At 38.2% G+C, this 16,633-nt stretch overlaps 1 protein-coding gene across 5 annotated transcripts in view; it reads right to left on the minus strand.

Annotated features, from left to right (window-relative positions):
- The window catches only part of DZIP3 (DAZ interacting zinc finger protein 3), a 136,633-nt gene that overhangs the window by 85,841 nt on the left and 34,159 nt on the right, over positions 1-16,633 (minus strand). For all 5 annotated transcript variants that reach the window (XM_079766465.1, XM_079766464.1, XM_079766463.1 and 2 more), the window contains 7 exons: positions 15,339-15,419; positions 14,106-14,230; positions 9,480-9,594; positions 6,141-6,260; positions 4,864-4,965; positions 3,362-3,454; positions 2,574-2,626 (listed from right to left, as the gene is read on the minus strand). In XM_079766465.1, the coding sequence (XP_079622591.1) occupies positions 2,574-2,626; positions 3,362-3,454; positions 4,864-4,965; positions 6,141-6,260; positions 9,480-9,594; positions 14,106-14,230; positions 15,339-15,419 (689 nt within the window). The remainder of the gene's footprint in view (positions 1-2,573; positions 2,627-3,361; positions 3,455-4,863; positions 4,966-6,140; positions 6,261-9,479; positions 9,595-14,105; positions 14,231-15,338; positions 15,420-16,633) is intronic.

The following is a 16,633-nucleotide window of genomic DNA, read 5'->3' on the forward strand; positions in this document are numbered from 1 at the left end:
GGAAGTTGGGGGCAATCAGGCTGGCAGGGAGCAGTTAGGCATCAATCAGGCTGGCAGAGGAGTGGTTAGGGGGTGATCAGGCTGGCGGGCAGAAGCGGTTAGGCAGTCACACATCTCTCGAGGGTCCCAGATTGGATAGGGTGCAGGCTGGGCTGAGAGACACCCCCCTGTGAACGAATTTCATGCACCGGGCCTCTAGTTCATTCATAAAATTCTGTGAAATAGCTTTTACACTATTAGTAATATGATCCAGTTATCAGAGGAATCTCCACAGAATACAATTATAAAACCCAGGCAAATTACAAAAAGCAAGGCAGAATGTGGAAGGAACAGATCAACTCTCATGGTGGAGTACACACTCAAAGGAAAGGACCCCTACTAGTATGTAAATAAAGTTTGTAAGTTCATCAATATTAGAACTTTTAGTCTGGGGCTAAGTATAACCTGGTGGAAAACAAAGGTCTCCTTGGTCAAAGAAACCAGAAAACTGCAGCCACAGAACCACGGCTGCTGAAGAGAGTGGGGAAAGAAATTTGTGAAGGGAAAGAGTCAGAGAAGAGATCCCAAATTCTTTCTAGTCACATTTCTAATTGACTGATAAACTCCATCCACATGTATAGAATAAACTGAAAGCATATTAGCTAAAGGCAAAGATCTCAATTGAGACTGAATCAACACCCAAGAAAGAGAGTTCACAATTCATATTCAACCAAGTAATCTGCCTGTTAAAACAAAAATAACATAGCCATTGCAAAATAATGAAATTCAGAATCTCTATATCTGAATATAGAGATTGTATATGCTTTGTACCAGGCATTATGCTATGTTTTGGGAATACAGCAGTAAAATAAAGTCCTTGCCTTCATGGATGTTATAGTTAAATGAAGAAGACAGGCAAGAAAGTATAATGAAACTTAATGTTTTAATGGCAAAATCACATGGAATACATGATACGGACACCTTAATCTAATGTAAATAAGGCTTTCCAGAAGTTTTCAACAGTTAGCCAAAGGAGTAGAGTATTCCAGGCAAGGCTTGGAGATAAAATGGATGGCACGATCAAGAACTAAAAGAAGCCCTAGCCGGTTTGGCTCAGTGGATAGAACATCGGCCTGCGGACTGAAGGGTCCCAGGTTCGATTCCGGTCAAGGGCATGTACCTTGGTTGGTGGCACATCCCCAGTAGGGAGTGTGCAGGAAGCAGCTGATCGATGTTTCTCTCTCATCGATGTTTCTAACTCTCTATCCTTCTCCCTTCCTCTCTGTAAAAAATCAATAAAATATATTAAAAAAAAAAAAAGAACTAAAAGAAGCCCAGTATAGGTGGTGTATACATGGTAAGAAAAGAATGACAAAAGATGACACTAAAGAGGTCAGCAGGGACCAAAGTGATTGAAGAGCCAAGATACAGAGTCTGAACATAATTAAGAGCATTTAGAAGCCTCTGAAAGATTTTCAAGCAGGAAAGTGGTATATTTCACTTTTCGTTTTAAAAAAGTGTTCTCATGGCTCTGTAAATAGACTGAAGAAAGCAAAAAATACAAGTTTAGAAGATGTTTCAGAATTCCAAGTGAGAAATTATACTTCATCTGGTTTAGTAGAAGAACAGAGGCAGAAGTAAGGAGCCATTTATAATATGTTTAAGAAGTTGAATTGAATGGACTTAAAAAATGTTACACAGCAGTGCTGGGAAGAAAGATTATAAATCCAGTTGTAGTGATGCTGAACTACAGATCTTTTTGAAATGTAAAAGTAGTTATCTTCAGTGTGCAGGTAGATAAACCTACATTTTATGAGTAAGATCTATGCTGGAGATAAAGATTTGGGTTTCATTAGCTCATAAAGGATATCAATGCAATGTCCTTGGTAGATTAGAAAATGGCAGACATTAACACTTTACACAGAAAAGAGAAACAATGGGTTAAAAGAACTTTTTATATTGAAATTTCTAATTTCAATGGCAACATTATATGAATTCCCAACTTACACTAGATAGGCCTCTGTAATATAGTTTTCTCATCTAAGCAACAGAATGATTCTAACTGTCACATCCTCCCCTCTGCTGCCCCAGCCCCAATGGGCCCCAATCAGGGGCAGGGCCGGCCAGCCAACCTGCCGCAGCTCCTCCCCGTCTCACCTCTCCCCTCCCCACTGCCAGCCCTGCTGGGCTGGCCAGGCTGAGGGACTCCACCTGTGCATGAATTCGTGCACCAGGCCTCTAGTTGTCACATAAGCTTAGAGGCCTGAATTGAGTTTTGAAAGCTAGGAGAAAGTTTTTATAAAACCAAGTAAATAACTTTAAAAAAATATGTTGGTTTCAGAAAAATATTATTTTCATATTTAAGGAAAAAAGTATTCATATAACGTCTCCTTTCCTGATTTAAAATTTAAATGTCTACAAAGTAGGGAAAAAAGGGGGAAATAAATATCAGTTAAATATAATTTTTTCACACAATTAATATTACCTTTAAATTTAATGGAGCTCCAACAAGTGACAGAAACACAGAAGAAAGAAGCAACTAACAAATATATACATGCTCAGAAAAAAAATCAAATATTTTATTTCAAGCTTACCTTGCTCCTAAATTTTCAATGGCAATATATTCATCCTTTCTCACAACTTCAAACTGCAAGTGATGGAAAAAAATAGCCCTAAAGCAGTTCAATTTTCAAAATTCTTTAATATTACTAGTTAGCCTTAACACTTGAAAAAAGACAATGAGTATGAAGCTATAGCAAATATAAAACAAAACAGAAATGACAAGGTGAGCTATAAACAACCCTAACAAACAATAAACTACAGTTGATTTTTTTAAAAATTCTACTTTACATCACTACAAGATTTAAATATCAATATGAAATACAAAAAGAGTGTTACTAAAGATAAAGAAATAATATCTATTTCTATGCAATTTTGGTCTATTTATAAACTGAAAATTCAATAAGCATTTCATTAATTTAAAAATAAAATGGATATCACTTGAGAACATTTTATGTAACAGGTACTATATGTGATTTCTAAGGATATTTTCTTTGAAAGATATAAAAGAGGGTCAGAAAGTCTAAAAGTATTTTTAAACTTAGGTGGCACAGATTAGATTATCATCATTGGTTCATGTCAGACTTCTCATTGGTACAGGCACGGCCTGCTTTATATGTGTCTGTGTGTATCTTTACTTTTTAAATTTTCTTATTCTTAAGGATCACTTAAATACTACTTCGGAGAAATCAAAGCAATAGAAAGGTCAGAAATTAAGTCACCAGCAAAGAGAAAATGGCAAAAATACCATTGCTATGAATCCCAAATGTTTTGAAATCAGAATGCCATTCCAATGAAAGAAAAATAAGAAAAAGATACTCACCAAAATTTTAACAATTCCAGGTTCATCACATTGTAGCATCCTTACCATGTCACCTGTACATCCTTCCTTCATACATTTTTTCCCACTAAAACTCTAAATAGAAAAAAAATAAATTATTAAAAAAAAACATTACAAGCAATAAAAAAGAAAAAAATTACTGATGTACAAATTTAATCTTTTTTTAAGTTAGAAGCAGATGTTTCTAGATGATAAAACAAAAGATGTGAAAGAACACCTGAGAGTTAGCTGTTCAAAAATAGTCCATCTCATGTATCAGTGGATTTCCTATTTAAAATTCATAAATGCACTTTTCTCTCATCATTTCTATTTCAAAATCTTCAAGTAGCTATAGTACAGCCTCAAATGTAGTACCTAAGCACAGGGAAAGCATCTTCAAGTGACATATACTAATTAGGTAAACGTATAAACAGTGAATTTCTATTAGATATATGAGGATTATAGGGAAAATGAATTGAAATGTTGAGTATTTCCTCTGGTTCTGACCTTAATTTTCTCTTGTTAAGTCACTTAAGTTTTATTTTAGTTCTCTTTCTAAAGTTGAGCAATATTAATTGCCCTAACAATCAAAGAAAATAAAAAACACATGCTATTTAAACAAATGAATAATGCTTTATTGTACAATAATTTTTACAGTATAAAACAATGCAAGTACATGTTTTATTCGTTAAACTTCACAATAGTCTTATGAAGAAGGTATTACTATCCTCACTATATGGCTTAGAAAAATGAATTTCAGAGCAGTTAAATTACCAGCCTAATGTAAAACAAACAAAAAAACAAACAAAACACTGTAAGTGGTTCAATCTGGACTTGAACCCAACCTCTCAATTCCATATATAATGCTCTTTCTATGCCACAATTTCTTTATTGGGGTTTTCTGTGTACACAATGTAAACAGTCTGACCAAATACCATAAACCTAACTTATGGTGATCAACTCACCAAAGACTAATTAATATAGAATTGGGCTTTAAACTTTTACTTTAATTTTAGTGGCAAAGAATTCAATTTAGTTATATGACTTTAGGTAACTATACATAATCACAAATAGATTTTTGAAGACTATAAAATTTATCATTGTTCTCTATCCTTAAAATAGAAACTATCCTTAAAATTGTATAACTATCCTTTCTGTTTAAGCAATTCTATTCTTTGATTCTATGACTTTTATGTAAATATATGCAACAATATTTCTATTCTTAAGAGTATAAACTTCTATAGGGAAAGAAATAGAGAGAAATCACTAAGCAAAGCAACAAGCAGAGTATCCCCTACAAAGATCTGTTTAATAAATGGTGATGATGAAAAAAGAATAGTAAGGAGAAAAGCATCAGAGAAAATGAGAGGGGGGAAAAACACAGAGGAAAAATAGAGGAGGAAGGATATGAACAGGAAGAAATAAAAAATGAGAGAGGAAAAAAAAAAGAGGAAAGGGTAGAGGATAAAATGTTGTAGTAAAGTTTTTAAGGAAAAATGAAATACCTGATCATTTTCACCTGGATATTTTAAATTCTTGAACTTTTTCCAACAAATTTTATGAAAATAAACACAGCAGCTTTTATTGCACATTAATTGAAAAAATCCCTGGAAAAGAATGAAAATAAAGCTGTTGATCTGGAAATAGGATTTCATATATAAACAGAAATATCACTTTAAATCACTTTTAACTTCACAAGTTTTTTGTCCTTCCCAGTGTGTCCGCCCTTGGAATTATAGCTATGCTTCCTTTAAAGAGGTAGACTGCTTGGATGACAAAAATCTAAATTTTGTGGCCAGGACTTCCAGCTGTGTATGTGATTGGAACCCTACAACCTCCCTGGGAAACCACAACCATATCACCATGTCACCTACACCAAGACTGAACTTGCAAATTGTAAGCACTGTACTTCACCAGTTCACCTCCCTAATTCCTAACTTACCCTAATGAATAGATCTTGGCTTTCTCCTCCTCCCTACTTACCCCATTTGCTATACACATCATGCCTTTCTTTTTTTACCCATTATAATGGCCATCTTTATTTTTAAAAAACATATAAAATGTATTCTTTCAGTCTTAGAGTTTTCATTTTTACAAAAACAAAAACTCACATTTAAAACATTCTCAACTGTCATTCTCACAAACAGATGTTTTTTTTAAGCAGCCCTCCCTGTTACATGCTTCATTCTGGACACCCATGCCTTTCAACTGAGATTTCCATTATTTTATAGAAGTGGTGTTAGATTTGTACTGATAATCACATCTCATTTTATCTTGTGATTTCCCAGTCTTATTCTGCCATATCCACTGGGAACCAGACTTTAAGTACTTTAATTGTTGAATTTCTTCAAATCAAGGCTGGTTATGATTTTTTCTCCCTTAAGGCCCAGAGCAAAAATAATGATCACTTACTTAGTAACATAAATCTTGAGGACTGACAACCTTTTTCCTTAGTAAAATAAATTTTAAATAAATGAAAATAAAATAACATTTCTAACTATAAAGACTATTTAGATAATTTCCACTGTATGATAGCAGAAATATTAATTATAACTTCAGAGACATGTGAATATTACAAAACTCTTAACAAAACCAATTCATTCTTTTATTGACTCACAGGGTATTAGGATTCTAATTCTTAGAGATACTCAAACAACTTCTCAACTGCATTATCACTGTTATTAAACTAAGTACTCTTTTTAAATACGATTTTGATACATAATACAACAATTTTTATCTAAGTTTATTTTTTAAATATTCAGTTAACTGATAATTATAGTACCTTATAATTGGTGTTCCTTAAAATGTCAGCTTCACAAGATCGTTCACAATCTAGATAACTGCAAATGGTCTGCTTCATTATATTACTTTCAGTTATCTTGATAAAATTATTGAGAAGATCCTAGATTTTAAAAATAAAAGTAAATCTCATGAATTAGTAATAATAAGACTGTATCACTTCCAATATTTTAGCATACATAATTTTAAGTAATTTAAGTTAAATACTTTTTTGAAGACATTTGTATGAATTTTTTTAAGTAATAGAATATATTTTCCTCATTCAAAGTAAACAATAGATAAGAAGGTGCTAAAATAGAAATACTGGATTTCTTACTGAATATTAACATGGAGAAAATAAAAATGTATGCATAAAAATTCACTGAAAACATTAGGATAATAAAGAAAAATATTTTAAAGGAAGGAGAAAATAGAAAAATAACCACGACCAAGTAGGGATTCTTTAGATAAGTATAGAAGTTAATTTTTTTAAAAAAATGTATAAAATTATTACTATGTTAGGTCAGATTTAAAATTCATATAACTATCCTGATGAATGCCAAAAATTGTCTACTTATTCTATTGATTACTGAGACAGGTATCTATACTAATAATAGAGAAATATGCAAATTGTCTGGGACTCCGTCACAGTAATGACTGAACAAATGGCTGTGTGGGGCCACCAGGCCAGCTGAGGGGTTACTGAGGGACGACCAAAGAATTGAACAGCAGGCTGCATGGGGTGACAGGCCGGCAGGGGCATTAGTGAGGGACGACCAAATGACTGAACAAGCACGCTGTGTGGGGCAACGAGGCCAGCAGGGGGGCTAGTGAGGGACAACCAAATGACTGAACAGCAGGGTGGGTGGGGTGACTAGGCCGCTGCGGGCGGGGGGGGGGGCAGTTGGGAGTGACCAGGCCAGCAGGGAGGGGAGTTGGGGGTGACCAGGCCGCTGGGGGTGGAAGCAACCAGGCTGGGAGCAACCAGGCTGGCAAGGGGGGCAGTTAGAAGCTAGTGGTCCTGGATTGCGAGGGGGATGTCCAACTGCCGGTTTAGGCCCGATCCCTTGGACATCCCCCGAGGGGTCCCGGATTAGAGAGGGTGCAGGGTGTACCGGGCCTGTAGTCCTATCTAATAATAGACAAATATGCAAATTGACCATACCTCCGACACACCCAAGCCACACCCACCATCCAATCAGAGCGAGTATGTAAATTAACCCAAACCAAGATGGCTACAGCCACAGAGAGCAAGGTTTCCTAGGTAACAGAGGAAGCCAAGCTTTCCGCCTGCCCTTGCCAGGCCTAAGCCTCCACTCAAGCTACAAAGTTTCAATTAAAGAAGGTAAACAAATTCAAACAAATGGCGGCAGAATGGAGCTTGAGAGAACAGACTAGGGTTGGCCCCAGCAACAGGCGAAGCAAAGCTTTCCACACACCCTGGCCTGGCCCACCCGCTTAAGGCAACAAAGTTTCAATTATAACCCCAACAGAAATGGCTGCCTGTCTCAGAGGGAGCCCCAGGCTTGGCTCTGCTCCAGGCTACAAAGTTTCAATTGTAGAAGGAAAATAAATTCCAGATACCAGGGCCTCTGCTTGGGTTGCCAGGGGGCGTGGCCCGCCTGCAAACCACCACAGGCCCCTCGCTCAGGCCGCCCCATGCCCCAAGGGAACCCCACCCTGATCAGGGACACCCTTCAGAGCAAACCAGCTGGCCCGCACCCCTGTACCAGGCCTCTATCCTATCTAATAAAAGAGTACTATGCAGATTGATCATCACTGCAACACACAATATAGCTGCCCCCATGTGGTCAAAGATCCTGCCCCCATGTGGACACAATATGGCCACCACAAGATGGCCAGCAGGAGAGGGCAGTTGGGAGGCACCCGGCCTACAAGGGAGGGCAGTTGAGAGGGACCAAGCCTGCAAGGGAGGGCAGTTGGAGGTGATCAACCCTGCAGGAGAGGGCAGTTAGGGGTGACCGGGCCGGCAGAGGAGGGAAGTTCGGGGCAAACAGGCTGGCAAGGGCAGGTTAGGGGGTGATCAAGCTGGCAGGCAGAAGCGGTTAGGGGCAATCAGGAAGGCAGGCAGGCAAGCAGTTGGGAGCCAGCAGTCCTGGATTGTGAGAGGGATGTCCGACTGCCCGTTTAGGGATCCGACTGCCCACCGGGATCGGGCCTAAACAGGCAGTCGGACATCCCTTGAGGGGACCCATATTGGAGAGGGTACAGGCTGGGCTGAGGGACAACCCCCCTCCGTGCACGAATTTCATGCACCGGGCCTCTAGTATTAAAATAATCTGTGACTGGGAATTTTTATTTCTCTTTTCAATTCCATCAGTTTTTGTCCCATCTATTTTGAGGCTATATTATAAATTTTGAGTTGCTATAGCTTCCTGAAAAATTGAATTGTGTGTTTTAATGAAACATCTCTTTTTATTTCGATGAATGCATTTGGCCTTAAAGTCAGGTAAAATATAAGGATCCAAAGAGGTTCAAAGTAAAAGTCTGGAAAGAAGTTATGTCATTCAAACACTAACCAAGTGAAACTTGTTGTTAATGTTCTTATTAAACAAATTAAAAAGTAATCAATGTGACTTATCAAATAGGTAAAATTATCCAAAAAATAAAGAATACCCAGAGTATGTGGAAATATAAAAACTCTCATACTGTGTCTTAAGACTATAACCTATTATAAACTTTCTGAAAGAAAATATGGAGATATATCTCAGCAACTTTACAAGTGTGTGGACAGTTGCTTCACAATTCCACTTTTAGAAATTTATCCTGAGAAAATGATGTAAAAAATACACAAAGATCACTTTACATATATTGAAAAAGTAAAATGTTTAGGATAAACTAAATATTCAACAGCAGGATGAGTATCTGGAAATATATAAATGAAAATGCTAACAGTGGCTTCTCCATTTAAAGAAATATGAACAAAGTTTAGTTTTACCTTCAGGCATTTTTACATTTTTCAGTTTTCTGAGGCATTTAGTACTTTTAAAATTAGAATCAACAACAAAATGGTTAAGTATAATTTGAAAAAAAAAAAGTTAGCTATTGCATTTAGCTCTAGCCTTGTGAAGAACTAGATTAGTAGAGCTTTTAATCTTGTTATTTGAAAATGCTAATATAGCCTCTTCACTTCTCTCTACTCGCTGAATCATACATTCTGCACTATGTAATGAAATCAAGGTTGTTTCTCATATAAAAAGAACTAATTTCCAATTAAAGAATGTGCTTCCTATGAATATGACATAGTTAAGATAAACTGCACTTTATCAAAGATTATTCTGATTAGTCAGAAATGAAATGTTATTCTTAAATAATTGCTTACTTTAAAAGTTGTAGGGAAATCTTCATCTTCCGCAAGATCTATGTCAAACCAATGATCATTTGTATCACTTATTTCTTGTAAGCTTCTATAAAATTCTAGCAGTCCTCCATTATATCTGCAAGGCATTTTAAATAAGGTTAGTTGTGACACTGTAACTAAATAGTTTAAAATAAGACAACGCTTTTTTGTGTGTGATAAGTAGGGTAGTGATAACCTCTGGCATGCTATAGAAATACAAATACTAGGATTCTCACCTGTGGTAGATTGGGATGAAAAACAGGTGGAAGGGGAGACAATTGATTATGTAGTAGCTCACTTGAACAGTATGGGGACCATGGTAATTAAAGGGATTGTAGAGTTGACTGGTTTTTGTTTACTGTCTTGGAAGCCTTGAAGAAAGAGAATGACAGGCACAGGTCAGCCAACTATTGACTCAAGACACACTGTGAAAGATAGAGGCCTCTATGGTGGCATTTAAAGAGACCCTAATCCTCTGCAGATATATTGGGTAAATATAATCTGTGTTAAAAAATCAGTCCCAGGTTTAATCACAAGGTGCAGCAAACCATAAAAGAGATGAAATGCATAACCTTGATGGGACTACTATTATCAACTCAGGGTAAAAGGCCTCCACGGTAATATATAAAGAATCCTTACCAACCCTAATTATAAGGACAAACTATGCTGAAAACGAGGCCCAGTATTTAATCACAAGGGTAGAACAACAGCAAAAAAACAAAAGCACAGCCTCAACAGTACCATTATGTGGAAATCGGGGCTCTGACAGAAAAGAAGTAGACTCTGAGATCTGGAATGGGGACATTTAGGTGAATATGCTTAGAAACAATGAATCCCTAAGTTTTCATGATCCCTCTGACTGGCAAAGACCTATTTCTTGCTAGGAGGGGCAGATTCCCTTTATTTAGGGACCAGACAAAAATATCATTTGGAGTACATGTCTCAAAAGATGGCACCTTCCTTCTCAAGATCCTTCCTCTCCACTCATTGCCTACAGACTAATACTGAATATCTAGGATCACATAAAGGCAAAGTCCAAATGGGAACACAGAGTCCCTGCCCAGGAAAAAAAAAGCTTATTCATCATGAGAATTGCAGAACTTGAATAGTATGTACTAGAACATGTGTAGCAGTGAACCTTAAGAGTGCTGAACTAGTGGACAAATATACAGCTGAATAGGGAAATGTGTACATGGGACAACTTCCATAACTCAAGATTTAATTCCATGCTGCTTAAGAAGGTTATTTCAAGCTTGGACATAACAATGGCCTATCGTAACTGAGGTGGAAATGCTGGAAATTTCGTGGCAGAGTATTAAAAGAAAGCTCAGAGAGGTGAGGATATTAGAAAGGACTTAGTACATAAGACCACAGAGTCCACACTAGACAATGTCCCCTGGAATAGTGGTCATCAACCTTTCGGACCTCACGGACCACCAGTGGTCCGCGGACCACTGGTTGGCTACTGTTGCCCTGGAAAGACCAAGGTGACACTCCATCCATTAATGCAATAAGAAATGATCCTATCTAATAATAGACAAATATGCAAATTGACCATACCTCCGACACACCCACAAGCCACGCCCACCATCCAATCAGAGCGAGTATGCAAATTAACCCAAACCAAGATGGCTACAGCCACAGAGAGCAAGGTTTCCTAGGTAACAGAGGAAGCCAAGCTTTCTGCCAGCTGTTGCAGGCCTAAGCCTCCACTCCAGCTACAAAGTTTCAATTAAAGCAGGTAAACAAATTCAAACAAAAGGCGGCAGAATGGAGCTTGAGAGAGCAGGCCAGGGTTGCCCCCAGCAACAGGCGAAGCAAAGCTTTCCACACACCCTGGCCGGGCCCACCCCCCTAAGACAACAAAGTTTCAATTATAACCCCAACACAAATGGCTGCGGGCCTCGGAGGGAGCCCCAGGCTTGGCTCCGCTCCAGGCTACAAAGATTCAATTGTAGAAGGAAAATAAATTCCAGATACCAGGGCCTCTGCTTGGGTTGCCAGGGGGCGTGGCCCGCCTGCAAACCACCACAGGCCCCTCGCTCAGGCCGCCCCACGCCCCAAGGGAACCCCACCCTGATCAGGGACACCCTTCAGGGCAAACCAGCTGGTCCCCACCCCTGTACCAGGCCTCTATCCTATCTAATAAAAGAGTACTATGCAGATTGATCATCACTGCAACACACAATATAGCTGCCCCGATGTGGTCAAAGATCCTGCCCCCATGTGGACACAATATGGCCACCACAAGATGGCCAGCAGGAGAGGGCAGTTGGGAGGCACCTGGCCTGCAAGGGAGGGCAGTTGAGAAGGACCAGGCCTGCAAGGGAGGGCAGTTGGAGGTGATCAACCCTGCAGGAGAGGACAGTTAGGGGTAACCAGGCCGGCAGAGGAGGGAAGTTGGGGGCAAACAGGCTGGCAGCAGAATGGTTAGGGGGTGATCAGGCTGGCAGGCAGAAGCGGTTAGGGGCAATCAGGAAGGCAGGCAGGCAAGCAGTTGGGAGCCAGCAGTCCTGGATTGTGAGAGGGATGTCCGACTGCCCGATTAGGCCCGATCCCAGGGATCGGGCCTAAACGGGCAGTCGGACATCCCTTGAGGGGTCCCAGATTGGAGCGGGTACAGGCTGGACTGCGGGACATCCCCCCTCCATGCACGAATTTCATGCACTGGGCCTCTAGTACTATATAATGGACTTTCTAGTGTCAACCATCTGGAAAATGGATTCTCTACAATGCCCATAAGTAAAGAGAATAAAAAATCATTTACATATCTGAGGGAAGGACAGCAATATACATTCGTTTCTTGTCTCAGAGCTGTTAATTCTCTCCACAATATAAACTCGAGCAATTTTTATCATTCTTACATTCTACAAAACATTGCACTGTTCATTGGTATTGATGACATCAGACTAGTGAACAGAAAGTAGGAAATCTTCTGGATACCTTAGTAAATTGCAAGCATGCCAAAGGATAGAAGATAAACCAAAGAATCCGGGAACTAACAGGTAGTGATGCTTTTATGGATCCAACATGAGGCCTGGTGCAGAAATTCGTGCATGGGTAGGGGACCCCGGGGTGGCCTGCGGGGATGGAGCCAAAACCCACAGTCCAACACTGCCTCCAATTCCTACCTGTTGCTCCTGATCATCTTGGCCCCCCAGTACGCCTGCTGCAGGCTCGCAACAATCAGTCCCAATCAGCAGAGCTGTGAGCCTGCATCTGGTGCTCTCCCAAGGGGAGTGGCCTGTGGGATTGGGCTGAAACTGGCTCTCCGACATCCCCGAGGGGTCCTGGATTGTGAGAGGGCACAGGCCAGGCTGAGGGACCCCACCAGTGCAAGATCGAGGCTGGGAAGGGACCGCTGGAGGGCTCCAGGGCTTGTCTGGCCCATCTTGCTCAGTTCCGATTGGCCAGACCCCAGCAGCAAGCTAACCTACCAGTTGGAGCGTCTGTTCCCTGGTGGTCAGTGCACATCATGGCTACTAGTCAACCCGTCAACTGTATGCGCCCTGGTGGTCAGTGCACGTCAAAGCGAGCAGTTGAGCGGCCTTAGCATATCATTAGCATATTACGCTTTGACTGGTTGAACAGTTGACTGGTCACCAGAGGACCAGACACTTAGCATATTAGGCTTTTATTATATAGGATGGCTGGGCCAAGCAGTAATCCTTCATATGGATTTGTGTAAGTAAACTTTGCGTAATTCACCCTTCAGATCTCAACTAAACATTATTTCCTCAGAGAGACTTCTGATTCCCAGAACCAGACTGGGGCTCTAGAAGTTTTTTATTGTTCACTGTATATTCCTTCATAGTTTTTTATAACATTTTATAATTATTTTGCACAAGTTATTATTTGATTAATACTATAATATTATCAGTTACATGGGAATAGGAACTGTTTTGTAAATAATTATATCCCCAAATCTAGCAAAGTTTCTAGAATATGATAAGTGCTTAGCAAATAAAATGAATGCTGTTACAAATGGCTAAGGATCTCCAAATAGGAAGTGAACAGACTGCTAGTCCATATAGATTACCCTGTACAATTTAACTAAATATATAATACCCTACTCTCCCAAAACTCAGCATTTGGACATTTTCAATGCTTTATTAATTCTATTATACCTTAAACACCTATTCCAAGTAGTGATAATATTAAAAACTACAACCATCATTTATTTACTAATATAGCATTTCTGTGTCCTGGGTACTGTGTTAATTACCTGCAACATCTTATGAGGTGGGCACTACTTTTAGTTCCATTTGACAAATAAGAAAAAAAATAAGGCTTAACCAACATTAAGTTTCCTTAAATCAAAGATCTGGTAGGCGGTAGAAAATGTATTTGAACCCAGGTCTGTCAGACTCCAATGCCTATATCCCAATGTCTATGTTATACTGCCTCTTATTGTCACGACCTGTTAAGTTTGATATTTAATATTCTCAAGTACATTAAAGAAATTATTATCTGTAAAAAATAGACGAAGAAGAAAAAAATCCATCCAGCATAAATGTTATTATACCTGATATACTGTGCAAACTTTATTCCCATTTCACAATGCAGAAAGCTGACAGGGAAAATCTACCCATTAGTTAAAATCCTTACCTTTTCTGAGAACAATGAAGCAAACCACGTCCAAAATAAACTAAAGACATAAAGTTTTCACAGATTTCATTTTCTTGGATCACCATCTTCATCACTAGAAACTTATTCTCAGCTTCTGTATAATCCTGTAGGAACATAAATCTCAGTTTGGCTAATGTAAAGACTTTTTTTTTCTTTTACAATAAACAAATATTTTCCAAACTTGAGAAGTTAGGGAAACTTTAATATTGGTCCAGTCTTTTGGTCATTTATTCATATCTCTAATCCTAGCATCGCTGTAGGTGTTCACGTATGCTTAAAATATGTAAAACAAACTAAGGTATTTTTTGACCAACATTTCAAAATGAACACTAAAACAACAATAGCCCTGGTCTGGTGGCTCAGTTGGTTGGAGCACCATCCCATACACCAAAAGGTTGTGGGTTCGATTCCCAGTTAGGGCACATACTTAGGTTGTGGGTTCGATCTCCAGTACGGGAGGCAACTGACAGATGTTTCTCTCTCACATTAATGTTTCTCTTCCTCTCTCACTCCCCCTTCCTGTCTCTCTAAAAATCAATAAAAACAAATCCTCGGGTGAGGATTAAGAAAAACAATAACAATTTTTGTTTGTAAAACTGGCAAATATTACTAGCTAATACTTTATAATTCTTACTAATTTTCTTTCTAATTGGAGCACAAATCTTCCTAATTTTTCAAATAACAAGTAAAAAGTATAGATTTCTAGAGACAAATATCAAGATTGCAAAGAAAATATGAGAAATCATTAAAAAACATAAAAAGATAATGTTAAATTTGAAAGAACTCTTAGAAATCACCTAGTTAACGCCCTGATTTTTACTTTTTGCACTTCACCTTATTCAACAAAAAATTTAAAGTATAACTCATATTTTACAAGGGGTAAGATTAGGACCAGCCAGATTAAGCTATACTAGAAAATGGATTAAAATGTATTGTATAAGTGAAAGATGCTAAACAATTTTGTTTTACACAAATGGTAAGCATTTAAAGGATAAATAAAATAACTAAAGTTGTAAGCTAAAATTATGTTTCCCCATCAACATTTTTTATTTCACAAAATAGTCTCTGGCATAACTATACTATATTAAAAATATATAAAAGAAAAGTGGTATCAATTTTTAGAGAATTTCAAAAATCAACATTTTAATTTGTTAAAATGAGGTCAGTATATGTAAAAAGACTTATAATAGGCAAATAACAAATGCTACATACCTCTTTCTTTCCTCTTTCAGTGAGTGCTACTCCATACAAAAACAGTAATGTCAAATAATAACCAATATTAATCTGATGTGCCTAAAAAGATAAAATATATTTTAATTGGTTATTTAGACTAAGCTACTTTAAAATTTAGCAAGATTAATTAAATATCTTAGGTCTAATTATTCTTAAAAATAGTGAAATTTTCATTATATCATCAATCATCTAATAATAGAGAATTCATTTTAGATGTATTTGATAATTTGACCCAGAAGAAGAGGATAGTCAATAATCCTGAAATAAAACATGAGAGTTTGATTAAAGAAAATGAAAGCAAATGCCATTAAGATTTGTTATATTAAACCTTTTGCAAAATTCTTTCATTTATATTTCAGATATCAAAACACTTTAGGTAATAATATAATGAACACTCATGTATCTACCATCAAGCTTAAAAAATACAATGATCTCTTAAATCAAAGTATTTATTGTCCATGTGTGCATTTTGTTCTAACAGTATAAACATAAAGCTTGTCACTTCCTCAGTGAAAAATTAAAACATGAGGGTATTTCCTTCATCTATAATTTGATCTATGCCAAATTATAGAGCTGGAGAAAAGATTAGTAATTAGGGAGAGCGAGGAGGACAAGGGGTGCATGTGACTATAAGAGGGTAGTACAAAAGAGATTTTTGTAGCGATGTGTGTTCTTTTATCTTGACTGCAGTAGTGGTTACACAAACACTGGCAATAAAATGGCACAGAACTATACACACCATGCATAAAAGTCAGCAGAGCTGACTGCTATCCATACAGAGGCCTGCTTGCAAGACTGACTCTTTATGGGTGTCTGGGAACCTGGATTTCAGGAGCATTCCCACTGTTTTCTGATAAGGTTTGGCTCACTGTGCCTAAATTGCTTGTGCAAATAAAGTGATTTATGCTGAAAACCTGAGAGTTTCCTCTGGGAGTCGGGAATTTTTATATATCCTAGGCAGTGGGTGCCTACATAACCAACCCCCAATAAAAACCTTGGGCACCGAGTTTCTGGAGAGAAAAATCAGATTCATAGACATTTTGTTGTATTTTTGTTGCCCCTCTTTTAAATCCATCTAGGACTCCTTTAGGGTGGTGTCCATCACCTCCTAGAACCCTATTCCGGAGGGTCCTAAGTAAGAATGTTTGTTCTGTGAGCTTGTACATTATTATAATACTAGAGGCCCATTGCATGAAGAGATTCGTGCAATAGGCCTTCCTTCCCTTGGCTTCCAGCACCAGTTTTCCTCTGGCACCCGGGATCCAGAGTCTGCC

The sequence above is a fragment of the Cnephaeus nilssonii genome (genome assembly GCF_951640355.1).
Source record: "Cnephaeus nilssonii genome assembly, chromosome: 3".
Classification (NCBI taxonomy): Eukaryota; Metazoa; Chordata; class Mammalia; order Chiroptera; family Vespertilionidae; genus Cnephaeus; species Cnephaeus nilssonii.